General features: G+C 38.6%; 1 protein-coding gene across 3 annotated transcripts in view; it reads right to left on the bottom strand.

The window, feature by feature from the left end:
* Ace (Acetylcholine esterase) overlaps positions 1 to 14684 on the bottom strand; it is a 39557-nt gene that overhangs the window by 24066 nt on the left and 807 nt on the right. Inside the window, exons 2-3 of one of the 3 annotated variants that reach the window (XM_068301161.1) lie at positions 13169 to 13306; positions 214 to 1287 (exon numbers count right to left, since the gene is read on the bottom strand). In XM_068301161.1, the coding sequence (XP_068157262.1) occupies positions 214 to 503 (290 nt within the window). In that variant the 5' untranslated portion in view covers positions 504 to 1287; positions 13169 to 13306. Of the gene's footprint in view, positions 1 to 213; positions 1288 to 13168; positions 13637 to 14684 lie in introns of those variants that run through there. The other 2 variants (XM_068301163.1, XM_068301162.1) reach the window with 2 other exon arrangements.

Genomic DNA, 14684 nt, shown 5'->3' with positions numbered 1-14684 from the left:
GCTTTTGCAGTTGGCCGGCATTTTGCCAGAGCAATGACGTCATTGCGAGCAGTTAGGTCAACAACAATATACAACGAACTGCAGCCGGGTCGGTGCTACTGACGCTATCACGCTTTTAGGTCAACAATAGTTATATACAAATGTATGGGGCCAGCTGCAGCCCCCCACCCACTTTGTGTGCGTGTGCCTTTGAACCTCTGGTACAGTACTTACCGCTCTTGCACGCAGGTCGCCGACAGACGCGTGGCATCCAATACACCGTGCCAGGGTTCCGCCGGAACCGGCTTGCGAAAGCGCAGGTCCTCGACGGGCGGCTTGGCATACGGTATGCCTGTATATACGTGAACCTCACGCCCCTGGACCGTTACCGAGCGACCGCGCACTGGTCCCGATGATGTCTGTACCACAAGTCGATCGATGACGTTTGCATTGGATAAGTGCAGCGACAGCACGAGCATCGCGATGGCACCCAATGATTGGGGGCTGAGGCTAGTGAAGGCCATGACGCGGATGCAGAGATGCACGGCGAACGCACACGGATACTCGGATGACGGCGAACACACGAATGCAGATGCGCAAGGCGACCGCGGAGTACTAACAAAGTTAATGAAACGAAACAAAATGCGGCAATGTCCTACTTAACCACACCGTGACGTCACTGGCTGCAATTGCGGCTGCTGTTGCTGCTGCTGTAGACACTTTCAATTTGGATTTCGATTTGATTTTGGTTTTGGATTTGCGAATTCGGGTCTTATTGTAGTTCGTTTTATATTCTTTTGTTTTATGTATTCTCTGTCTGCTGTGCCTTTGTTAAGCTGGTTGGCCACATTCAGTTGGCATACAGCTACACTCACTACACACTCTCTATGCCTCTCTCTGCTGTCAACACTCAGGACTTTGGTTTTTACGCTTATTATCCGGTTGTGTTTGTTGTTGCTGCTGCTACTGTTGCCACTATTGTTGTTGTCGTTGCCACTTGAAGCTGCCTTATGTACACTGCACTACACATTCTTCTTGCAACGCTCCAGAACTGTCTCACTTTGGCCTGAAACTGGGCTTTGGATTTGGCATGGGCATGGGATTGAATAGCTTTGTGTGCGCGTGTAAGTGTCTGCTTGTGTGCGTGAGTGTGTATGTGTATGTGTGTGCAGCTGTTGCACTTTTGTAGAGTTTCCTGTGCACTTCCTGTGCCTGTGCCAGTGCCTTCCTTCCTTCACCTATGTGCGCCTCGTCGACCGGTTTTTGTGTTTTTTTTTTTTCTCCTTTCTTCTTTTTGTGTTGTTTGAACTGCAAATAGAAAAGGCATTAAGTTATTTGTCTTAGTTTCCTTGCCGTTGTTGTAGCAGATGTGACTGGTTTGTCTGTGTCTGTGTGTGGGTTTAATTTTTGTTCTCTGTTTTGCTGTTGCCATTTTCTTTAGTTTGGTTTGTGTTTTTGTGTGTCACCATTACCACCACACAAACAACTATAAGTTGACTTGTTGGCTGGCTTGTCTACTGCCCCCCGTTAGTATGCTACAAAATTTATGCTTATTTGTCTTTGCATGTGTATGTATGTGAGTGAGTGTGTTCTGTAAGTTTGTGTGTCTGTGAATTTGTGTTTACCACTTGAGCAAAAAAGAGATGGGTAAAAGCGCACAGAGCTAAGGAAAATTGAAAGCCATCTTGGTATCAGCTTGTATACAAACTTTTCAAGTACCAAAATCCCACCTCAAGCCTCAAGGCTCTCTCACCCTTTCAGCCCAACCCCATTCACACTGCAAAGAACCTGCTGCTACAGAGAGAAAAATCCTTTTCAAAGGTCTTTGCAACATCGTTAAGCATAATTTCCACAGATTTTGCTGTTATAGCCTCTTGACCGATTTCATATATGCACATACATATGTACATATGAATACCTAAACTCTTTAACTCACTCATTAGAGTTGGTTTTTTTTTAGGTTAATTGGCAAACCTCAAGAAAATAAGTTTACAAAACTCAGTTCACTAATTTTCGGGTCACTGCCTGAAAACCTTGTGGTTAACAAGTGTAAAGGTTTGTTTACTCAGCACATTTACTTTAAATTCATCCCCAGAGTAGAATGAGCCAATCGCACCATCAGCCAAAACGTCCCCATGCCATGTCCTTGAGGTAAACGTTCTTTGTTGCAACTACTGCAACGACGGCTCTGATGGGAAATTGAACAACGACTCCAACTTGGACTCAAACTGCCTTGCATGCTGGCTGCCCATTAGACTGTGCTACTCCGTATAATAACTCTGCATGCCGCACACTCTTCCCACCCCCACATCTCTCCCAGAGCGCTTGCCTACTCTTTGGGTGAGTCTTATGCTAAATAGCTTGTGGCTGGTAGCTGCCACTGTCTAAGACTCTGGCGCCGCAGTAATTTAAATGTTATTTTCCCGCACAATTAAAATGGCATTAAGACGCCACCAAATATGCCAGCTAGCTGCAGGTTGGCCAATTTAATTCCTTTTGCCCTCTTTTCATTTCATACAACCATCCCTTTTTGAATTCTCTGTTAAATTAGTACAATTTTCTACATGTTACACACAGCAAAAGGAGACAGAGTTTTAAGTATTCTTTTCTTTTGCCTGGTTCTCTTGGCGTGCAAGAAAAAAGGACGAAAAAACTATTGCGCCAGAGTCCTCTTCAACCTCTTCTTTATCCGACCAAGGCAGCCCACCAAACAGCTGCTCCAACTGTCACCATTTTGCGTTTGTCAACGACTTTTCATACAAGTTATCCTTTGGTCCTTCTGCTACTCCACAGATAAGATATTCTGGCCTGGTCCAAGTGAATATTTTCTTAATTTCTTGCAACTGCAGCAGTTTTTCCAAGTCGTTTGCCGTTTCTCATTTTCTTTTGTGTATAAAACCATACCCTTTTAGGGAAGAGAGTACATCAAATTTTATAGGCTATAGCATCTGCAAGCTGCATCGATAATTATGTAACTATTACAACAACAAGGAGGAACGAAACTATAATTATTTGAATGAACCTTTTTTAGTTTCTAGGCTTATCAAATGACAAATACAAGGAAGTTTGTATTCTCTTTTTCGCATACTAGGTATCTAAAAGTCGGTGTCGGCTATGTCTTAGCTTAAGAAATATTTGTATTTCAGCTCTAGTGAAAACTTTTTCATAAACATGCGCATTTTTATGCGGCTGCCAGGACAGTGATAAAGTGCGTGTGTATAAGAAAGAGGGTTTTGGGTTTGTTCTTTGGGCAGGAACGGGGGAGGACTACATAAAGATTTATAAATAAACATACCAACTTTTATTTAACTTATTAAAAATTTTCTACTAACGAAGCAGATTTTTCTCCACTCGCTAGAGACTGAGAGAAATGCTATATTCTCTGACTTGGTTTAGTCGAGTCAAGCCAAATGATGTACCGCCTCCTTCCCTAATGCCATGGTGTCATGGTTATGATAACAGGACTAATAGACTTAATGCTAGATGTGGAGCCAAGAGGTGTGACAGAGAAAGCGAGAGGGAGATAGCAAGCGCACAAATTTTAATGACATTCAAATTAAATTATAATTTCAAAAGTTTTACCTCGACGAGAGGTGAGTAGAAGTAGGAGGAGACGGAGTAGGAGAAGAAAGTGGAGGAGGTGGTGATGCCTGCGGTTTTTGCTGTGGTTAGTTAGAAGGAGGTGGTGATGATTACAAGGACACGCGGTCGTCCAGGTGAAATGTGAAAATATGAGCGAGTGTCGGGTCAACTTATTTGGTCAAAGGTCAAAGGGGGAGAAACACAGAAACCGAAAAAGAAACAAGCAAAGGAATAAAAAACGACCGAAAAACAAAAATAAAAGGTTGGGCTCCTCGCCCAATCAACTTCTGTCGCCTGCCTCCTGCTTTGGCTTCCTTTCTGTTTCTGTTTCTGTTTCCTTTTCGCTTTCGTTTGTTTTTAAAATTTTTGGCGAATGCTTAAAACACAAAGAGTGAGGGCGAATGATAAAAAACAAAGCGGCTAAAAGCCAAAGGGAAAATAATACAATGAGCCAACGACTGAAGCAGGCCAAAGGCAAAGGCGAATTTTGATGTTTTTTGATGTTATTCCTCTTTTGTTTTTGTATACACCTTTAATTGATGAGTTGAAGAGGGTAGGCAAATGGGTGGAGAAAGCAAGAGAAAGATAAGCAGGGAGAGAGAGAGAGAGAGTAAGAGGAAGGGCTACAAACTCAGTTAATTGATACTGAGGTGGAAGGTGTGAGAGACAGGTGTCTATTATAGTCGAAATATTTCCGAGAACAGGATGAGGGTAATAAATGACACGAAACGAAGAAAGAAAAAGGTTCAACCGCAAAACCTTTAAGAACCTTTAAATTCCATAGAAAAAAGGGGAAAATTTAAAACAGAAAATCAATACATAGATATAACATTTAAATTCAACATTATAAATTCTTTACAGGTAATTAAATTCATTTTTCGTCCGATTAAATTACAAAAACAAAACTAAGAAAAAACAACACTTGCCAGCTGTTTGACCTTTAGCGACGTTTTCAGCGACCTCGATCATAGGTCATTAGCTGAATGTCTGGCGCCAAGCAAACTATAAAACAAATGCACGGGCGTGGCATTAAATTGACCCAAAAAAAACAAAAAACAAAAGAAATGTTTCAAATAAGAACTAACCATGGCACATAAGAAACTCAACTTATACATATTTTATTGTCCCATATAATGCACGGCAACTCGATTTAATGGCATTGTTAAGTAACAAATTAAACAGGCTATACAGCATGTTTTTAAGTTCCTATAAGGATATTTTATATGAATTTGATTACTCAAAGTTTGAATGAGCAGTAAAAACTCTAAAATATCACCCATTATATAAGACATTGGTCAAAAATTACATTTTGAAACTTACAAGAAGAAATTCTTATTGTTCCCCGTTCTATGTTCAAAGTATTGTTCTATGTTCAAAGTTTATTAGGGCTAAAGGGGAATCTAACACCACAACCAAAAACCCGATCTTCATTGAATCATCATATGAATTAAATGAACTCTTCGACTCTTGGATTGTCAAAGATTGTTGTTCTTAAAAATGCTTATTCTAATGTTTATATTTCTTGCTCAGCATTGGCGACTTGATATTGCGCCGTTGTTATAATCTTAAGTGCTTTTCCACAGAATGTGGAAGCATGTTTTGTTTGGTTGCTAAGCAATACTTGATATATGAATCTGTATGTCTGATTTTTGTCTTATGTTTTTCGTTCGTTTTGTATATTTGTTTGGTCAATCTGAAATGGTGAAGTCATTTCAGATGAACACGATGTTTATTCTTGAACAAGAGCTATTTAATGTTGGATTTCTAAATAGGTTTGAAAACGTCTTAAATGTTGCTTTGCTAAACATTTTGCACTTGATTTAATTAGCTATCTCTCAGTTCATCAAACTCATATTGTGTGCAATTTAAAAGTGGAGATTCAACCCACTTAAAAACAAATTTTTTGCAAGTGTACACGCAAAAACAAAATAACAGAATTCGCACAGCAGGCAATCAGCAGGAGAGGCAGTATCGACAGGAGGGGGGGATGGCGGACAATATTTCGCCAGGTTTTTGCATTGAAGGCAGCCACGGGCTGGCGCTTAGTTTTTATTGCATGGCGCCGCATGTGGCGCCGAATGCCGCCAACTGCCTAGCGGGAGAGCTTCGTAGAAGAGAAAGAGGACGAAGTGGAAGGTGAACCAACATTAAACAAATGCCGCTTGGCCACGTCCGGTGCACGATTTTAGCTTTAGAGGCTTTACGCCATGTTCTATGCGTCGTAGAAGTCGTCGACGCCGACGTCTTCGTTGTAGTTGTCGCTCGTTAACGCTGAGACGCTCAATTTAGTGGGACTTATTCAGGTCTTGTGTTATTTTTCTCGCGCTCCGCTTGGCTCATTTGTGGGATCGACCTTGATGATATCACCACTTTCCACCGTCCTAGCAAAAGATATATGAGCGAATCTCTCTCGAGCGCGCTTCAATCTCACACGTGCCTGCTGTCTATTTTCTACTGCTCCATCAACACACACCAACACACATACACTCACACACATATCTCTTTATAATGTGGTGTCGATGTCTTGGGGTTTCGAATTACCCATGGGTGTGCTGCACTTCAAGCCAGGCAAAAATCAATAATCGAGAGAATGACAAGTCAAATGCCAACAGCAGCTAAGCTGAAATTTTTGACTGCTCCTGCTTCTGATACGCATTGGCCGAAAAACATTCTCACACAAGACCGATGAACGTCTCTGTGGATAAGGTCATATAAAGTATTCGACTCATTTTATTTCCCAGGGGGTTAACTACTCTACGCAGTACTTAAAGGTCAATTAAAAAAATGTTTAATTAGCAAGAAATACTTATTTTGAGATGCATCTGCCTTGAAATTCGAAGAAGGTGGTTCCATTTTAGCTTTGTTTTGCGATTTATCACAATTAGTTTCTTATTAAGTACTTTATCATTAACAAAATACAGGACATCTCAGTATGTTTAGGCTAACAAGGATTCCCAGTTGATTTCCTAAATCTTTCCATGTTTAAGTGATCTTTCACTTTCACATTTAACATAAACCAATGCGAAAGTTCAACTGGCTCTCCTGGACTATTTCTGAAGGATATCAATAGGTTGATCAATGTAATACAAATATGTATATATGTATACATTTATCCATTTACTGCCCCTCTGGGTCAAAGGATGAAGAGGTGTGTGTGTGTGTGTGTGCCTATCATTAAAAGAAAATAAAAAGCTGTATGGCCACCATTGGGACGGCAGGAACTCTCGAATCTTTCAATGATTATAAAAAAAAAGAAGAAGAGGAAAAGAAAAAAAACAGAAAAGGAGGATGTCTGAAAATGTCAAATGTGAGCATTGCTTTCATATAAAATGACGCAAGAAATGAATAGCGGCTGCCTTTAGGGTGCTGATGATGGCAAAGGGCAGCAACCGAACAAATGGGGACCCAACTAGTGACGTCATGGCTGTAAATAAAATACCAAAGTTACAAAATGTGTGTGTGTGTGTGTGCTTTTGAATGGATGCTGTGTGGCCATTACTGGCTATAGAATTAACATCAACATACAAAGGCTCTTCGAAATGTCATCGTTCATATTTGGTTTTGTTGTTGTTGTCCCAGCTCCAGGCAGAAAGATAGTCGGCATTTTCCAGCTAATTACTTGAAGCAACAATGCAGCCTGAGAACAACATCACTTGGAAAATTTTCTGACATATCACGCAAATGCCATATGTTGCTGCTATTTAATCATTGAAACGTGTAGACAATTTGAGTTATTCTAGTCTCTCTCTCTCTCTCTCTCTCTCTCAGCGAAAATGCAAACTATGCATCAACCTTACGCATCATTGGCCAACAACAACAACCACGACATCAACATCAACATCATAGCAAACAGCCCACAGCCCATAGCCCAAGACCTGTGCCTTGATAGGCGATACTCGACCCTTATTATGCTGTTGTTGTTGTTGTTTATACTGTTGGTTCTGCTATAATTAAGTTCATAAAAGCGTAAGAGTTTTAATTGGGCTACTTATTACAATAATCAGTGTATATGCAATGTAGTGTGGGTGTGCCTCCCACCCCAAAGCAAAGGGAGAGGGGAACCGCGTGCTGTCGATGTTGATGTTGATTTTGATGTTGATGGAGGGCAGTAAATAGGATGGTTGGATTGATGGGGCATGTGCGCTCGTGTGCATTTGCCTGCGTTATTTAATTTATGGTATAAGCCAAATTGCAGTAGCAGCCGCCAACAACAGCAACAACAACAACAACAAAATCAGCAGCAATCACTACGAAAAACAAATACGTTGAAATTTAAATTGAAATTTAATTGGCATACGCATCAATTAATTTTTATTTGTTACATTAATTAAAATTATCTACCTATTATTTACACACACACACACATTGACACAAATTCAACGCTTGTCAATTAAATGAATCTCTATAATTATGAAACAAGAAGAAGCATTCCAATTCCAAACTCTAATGAATACAACTTAATTGCAATTAACAAAATTATGCAAAACCATCAATTAAAACATGACTATCAAAATACTTAATAGAACTTTAAATGTTTTAATGTTTAGAGGAAAGTGCTTTAAACCCAAACGCACTCTCTGACCTTAGATGGTCAGTTCATTTGACATAAATGCGGACCACACTAATTGTGTAAACTGTTTGAATTTGTATTGGTGTCGGATACTTTAAGCCACAATTGGCTATGTGCGATTATCTGGAATGCATATGAAGTTGGCTTTTGTGCCTTTTCCCAGTTTATGCCTAATTGCATTTGATATTATACACTTCTATGCTTGTGGGTTAATTGCACAGCATTTAACACTTTAAAATGACCTGTTAAACCGAAAATCCAATTGCTTATCACTTTATCCTACTGCAGGTGAATGTTTAATGCCTCTGGCCTGCATTGAAATCTATTTAATAGATTTATATAATTGACTTAATCGATCAAAAGGAACTGAAGGCAAGCAACAAAGTGTAGAAAGATTTAAATGAAGGTTTAATTTAAACCACTAACAATTTAGCAGTAAAGAGAACTCCTTTCAAAATACATTACAACATAATGAAGATTCTGAAATTCCTCTTTGTTAAATGCTTTCTTCTTTCATCCATTACACTCAACTCACATGCAACACTTAAAGCGAACTTAACTTTAAGCTTAGCAACACAAAATGAAGACAACACAACATTAGAATCACTGGAAAGGTAAAGCGATTTCCAAGCTAAAAGCCAAACAATCATACTAGAAAATCGCGCATACGCCGCGTATTCCCAAAGACGCAACAGAACTTGATGTTTTGTTTGGTTTTTCTCTTTTTTTTTTTGGCTTTAGCCTTTTGCAGGTTGACTGGCACTTGCTTTTATTTTACCCTGGGTTATTTTTTAAGCCCAGCAACCGGGCGCACCAGGCACCAAGCACCAAGCACCGAGCACCGAGCACCAAGCAGCTTATTCCCCCATACACTCCGTGAATGTTCGTGTTCTATGGGTGTGTGAGTCTGTGTCTGAGCCTGAGTGTGTGCGTGTATGTACATAAGTATGTAAGTGATGTACATAAGTATGTCAGTGATTATCTGCATGTAAAAATGGCATATCAAAGAACATTATATATGTATGTAAATACCCTTTATATGTATTATACTTGCATACTTTTCTCTTGAATGCGTATTTGGATATGCACACAAAATGGGGGGGAGCTACTGACTTTAAAGTCCCCATTGGGGACAAGCGGGAAAAGACAGAGTCCAGGGGCGGCATTTAACTCCCATGAGTTTCCAACTGTAACTATGTATGCCTTTTGTTCGGCACTTAGTGTAGTGCATACATATTCCCATAAGGAGCAACCAATAAAATCTAATGAGACTGCAGCACCAGACAACTTATTGCCATATTATCGCCAGGCAATGGCCAAGATGGGAAACGCAAAAGCAAAAGGAAAAAAAAAACACACACACACACATACGAAGAAAGGAAACAAAACTACAACTACAACTCGTAGAAGAGAAACAACCATAAAAGTAGCCAAAGCACAGACAAATAAAAACAATAGCATAAAACTAATGTTTAACAATTTCTGGGCCTGCGTTGTGCCATTTCTGATTGTTGTTGATGTTGTTCTTGTTGTTGCTGTTGTTGTTGTCTTGTTCGTGCTTTCTTCTTGTGGGTTTTGCTGTCATCGCCCATCGTCGTCATTGTCGGTTCGTTAAGACAATGATGGCGGCCCTAAAGCCCCCGAGGGTATGCAATAAAATTGCGTTTTAATGCTGCGCCAACTGTCGAGCGACCCATTTACATTTACCATCCATGGCAGCTCAAGTGCACAAAACGGACACACTACGAGGCATTCCCAGGCATTTTTATCAAACACACATTAAAATACCCTTTAACTCAATAATAATGAAATAAATCGTCTCTATAGTTCATTTAGTTTCATTTTCAATTTCAAATTAAAGACACAACCAACCAATTTCTGTGTATGTTTGTTGGAATGGTTCAAAAAACAAAAAAAACGAGCGTACAATCTGATTCGTATTGACTAAACAAAATTCTCTTGAAACTTTCTCAACATTCATATTTCTCATCTTAATTTTATGCCTTTTGTTTTTAGTTTTATATGACTTTTACTATTGTTTTATGGCATTTTATTTGCATATTTTTGCTCGTGCTCTTTTGGTTAAATTCGAGTTTTATGTGTTTCTCGATTTTCAGCAAAATGTCAGACAAGACAACAACAAAGAAAGCAACCAAACAAATCCAAAGAAGAAGATTGCACCACCTCCTCCACCCTCCTATAAGCCCACAGCAAGCTGCCTTCTCTGACTACATGGGCAAGGATCTGGGAAAGGAATGTTCCTTGCCATTTGCATTCAATGTTCATGCCACCAAAACAGAGAAACAAAACAAAAAAAAAAAAAAGAAAAAATGGCGTCGAACCGACGAGGCGCAAAATATTATATATATTTTTGTTCTCTTTGTGTGCAACTCACACATACACATCAGAATGAGGTAAAGGAACCAAAAAAGAAAAACATAAAAGTACCAAACAATTCTCAAGTGTTTCACGCTTTAAGCTTTGCGCCTTTTGCTGTGTTTGCTTTTGAATGAAGAATTCTCCTTGTTCTACTCTTATGGATGTCCCCTTATAAAGTATTACATGCTCTCCTGTATTCTATATGGGCTTATACAGAGTTCCCTTCTGTCAGGAGTAATTGAATTTATTTAGATTAAAACAGTTTCCATGATAGGACACCCTTTTAACGAGTAGCTAGATATAAACGATCTTCATTGTTGTTGGCCTGAACTTTATTGCTGATTTCTGTAAAATGCATTCAAAGTTCTCACGGTTAAAGGCTTCCTTTGTGAGTTAATCTCATTTGCAAAAAATACATTCAATTAAATATATATTCACGATATATATATAGCAGTGTTATGATGTATGTTGAAGTGGTTCTCCCTATTGAAGTATTTCGTATTATATAAACGTAAGTGTGTGTGTGTGTGTGTTGTGCTCGATAGGGAGGTTTGAGGGCGACAACTTGGATGGTTGGATGGCTGGATGCTTGTGAGGGCATTGTCTGACCGACCCCTCCGCTTAATTTGCCAGTACACATCTCCCTTTTCACTGCTACTGTCTCCTCTGTTGGCCCTCGCCGCTTGGGTTTGAATGCAAATGTGCAGCCAAACGGTAATTGTGTACAAATGCATTCCATTGTGCGTGCAATTGATTGTCATGGTGGTCAGACCACCGTATACACATACATACATATACATATATACGATTGGATTGGGGATAAGCCAATGTATAATAGAACGGATATCCATCCATGACGTTCAAAGACGTCAGTTGTTCGTTTTCAATTAATTTCCCTATACATATTCGATGCCTTGAGGACAGGTGAGAGTACAGTATGTATTACTGCAACGATCAATTTCATTTTAATTGATAATGTATTGAAAGGTATTTTAATTAATTTTAGTTCTCATTCATAATAACAGGCAATTTGTTTAAATGTATACACAGTTTGTTATAAAAATTCTCCCTAAGAATTTCCTATGCTTACGATTTTTCAATCAATAACAATTTATTAGTATCTTATTGAAAGAAGTAGGTAAATTTTTTTGGTATATCTATAGTTTATGATATTTGTTTTTTATACTCATATTGTATTCGTTATGTGGCAGTAAAGCGGAATACAAAATCTACATCAGGGCAGTTGCATTTACAACATAAATCTCAATTTAAAATGCACTTCACATAAAAAGATATAAGCCAGGTATCCCATAAAAACAAGCCCAACAAAAATCCAACAAAATCGTTATACTACATACATATATAATAGATAACATCTATGTGTATTTCTCTCTGTGTGTGTGTGTGTGTGTGAGTGTTTATGAGTATGTCAATCCCTCTATTGGATAAATCAGTCTGTGTCTAGGCATGTAAATAAGGCCCCCATCATCATCATTGAAGCTGCTGGCACCGACTAGAACAGAAACAATATGTACCAAAATGAATCCGACACGCAATCGCATGAATCTGGGCAACTAATCAGCATTTGTGTCTAATAAGCTGTTGGCAGTTGATACACATCTCTACCGTTGCTGACGACGATGATGATAATAATGTTGATGATGACGATGATGATGCCCAGAGCACACTCTATGAGTAAGTGGAACTATATGCCTATCTATGGGTATGATCATGTATGGGGTTAAGTGTGATAAATCGACAGTTGAATTAAGCTGAATATATGTTATATGTACGTATGTGTGTGTGTGTGAGTGTGTGAGCAACTGCTGCTGGAAAACTACATATATGAACACATTTTTTTTTTTTAACAAAACTAAAGCCAGAGTAATGAAAATCAGATGCCAGAAAACAGATGAAAAGAAAAGAAAAGAAAAATACAACACAATATTTGTGTACCAAATAAAAAGTGTCTTTTCATCAGAATTTTAAATGTGCCCCCCTCATCTCAGGCGACCAAATAGTATGAGTTGCCAAAAATGTACATATATTCCAGAGAGTGTATGCGTGTGGGTAAATATGTATACATGTATATGTATACGTAGATGTATTCAAATGTATGAGAGTGGGTACAGGTGTGCGCGTGAGCCGACCGAGCGGAAGTTATGGAGCCTACGTGCCCTACAAAAAAATAAAACACCAACAAAAATTAGGCTGTCGCTTTCGCTCTCAGGTAGGACAAGGAGGCAGACATTGAGGCAGCCCCACGATGTAAGCCTGAGCAACGGGCAAACGAGAACGCCATTCGATGAACCACCAATACCTATACCAATATACCCCATATATGTACATATGTACATATATATGTATGTATATACATACATAAAGAGGAATATGTAAAGCATCGAATTATGAGACACTTTCTCTTACTCCCATGAAAATATTTAGATGGTTTGTTTGTTTGTGTGCGTACCTCAAAATTTGTTAAAGACTTTACAGATCACGGAGCTCATCAAAAATCGTTAAATGCAAAAATCGAGCAAAAAATATAAATGACAAAAACAACAACAAGAGGATAAATGTATGTATGTATGTATGTATATAAGATTCAGGACAATGGTTAATGGAATCCCTTAGTAATCCTAAACATTTTTCACTCACCTTTTTGTGCCTTTTGTGCGCTGCAAGACAAGTAAAATTCTCTGTGATTATTTTCTTTTCTTCTTCTTATTCTTTACTACATATCACTAGATATTATTAAAATTATATTTTAAATTTTTTATTTCCTTTAGTTTCTTGCTGTGAGAAAAATTATATATATTCGATTTTTTGCGTATGGTTTATTTCTTCAAAAATTATGATTATATTGGTTTTTTTTTTTTGCACAACAACATTTCACATATCACCAAGACAGACACAGATGGAATTCTCGCCCAAGTGTCTATAAGTGTGTGTGTGCGTTTGAATTAGAATTTCACTAGTGTTCCTTTTTTCTTATCCGTTTTTTTTTTTTTTTTTTTTGCGCACTGTGAATTTTGCCGTTAAGTCTTTTTTTTGGCAAGCGTATGGGTGGCTTTGGGTCTGCTGTTATCTCAGAGCTCCTCCATACAAAACACGACGATGTCTCTAGCTAAACTGAAACGAAATGCCATCGCATTGCGTACTTTAAACTGTTCGACGAGACGCTATGGAACGGATGGGGCAAAGGAGCCATGAGTTCGGAATTCGTTTGGTCCTCTCTCTCTCTCTCTCATTGTCTCTCGCTCTTGTGTTGGCAGCTAAAATAGCGGGAACTGCGACTCGTGGTCATCTTTCATGGCTGTTAAGCATGGTGGTCGTTTACCGTTACTGTGCACATAGGGACGCCGAGCCGTTTTTTGAGCCCTTAAGTCAATTTTTAAAAGTTAATGAAATCGAAATGTTTTGATGCCACTTTATAGATAGAACATCAATGCATATTTCTGCATACTTGCTTTTTCAAATTTTTTCAACACTTTCTAGAAAAACGTTGTTGAAAACCAGTGTTGGGAACAGAATGAATTCCCTTGCTATACATATAAGCCAAACCTTCACGCCAAGAAAAACAATAGAATCGCAGATTTTAAAAACACTTTCCGGTTAAAAATGGACATTCAGATCCCTTGATTTTCTCTTTAAGCTTAGAAAAAAGCTTCCAAATGCATTTCTCGAATTCCGCGGCCGACAGAAGCACTTGCTTGCTTCAAGTGTCTATATTACTTATGCTGATAATGATATTGATCAACTTTAGGAACATTTTCTAGATTTTTCTATGAATCTTGGCCCTAAATTTAAAGAAATTATTAAAATCACAACGGTTGTATGAAAAGTATTATGTTTGATAAAATCGCATTTTGCCCAAAAAAGTATGCAATGTTTGATAAAATACTTTGCATTCTTTTTTTGGGCAAAATTCGGTTTTTTCACCGTGGAGGCGAGATGCCACGCCCATTTTCTCTAAAAATAATTGCAAAATATATTTATTACCTCACACAATGTAAAGAGACTGAAAATTATTATTAATCATACATTTTTGAATAAAGTGCTCAAATAACGGCTCGGCGTCCCACAGTGCACAGTGCTGTGCTAAAACTTTTCTCTCGCAGCCATCTATGTATATATCCTCTTTCTCTCTCTCTACATCAATCTAGGTCTCTCT

This window comes from Drosophila tropicalis, unplaced genomic scaffold (assembly GCF_018151085.1).
Source record: "Drosophila tropicalis isolate 14030-0801.00 unplaced genomic scaffold, ASM1815108v1 contig_878, whole genome shotgun sequence".
Classification (NCBI taxonomy): domain Eukaryota; kingdom Metazoa; phylum Arthropoda; class Insecta; order Diptera; family Drosophilidae; genus Drosophila; species Drosophila tropicalis.
This window is presented reverse-complemented; position numbering and strand designations above follow the sequence as displayed.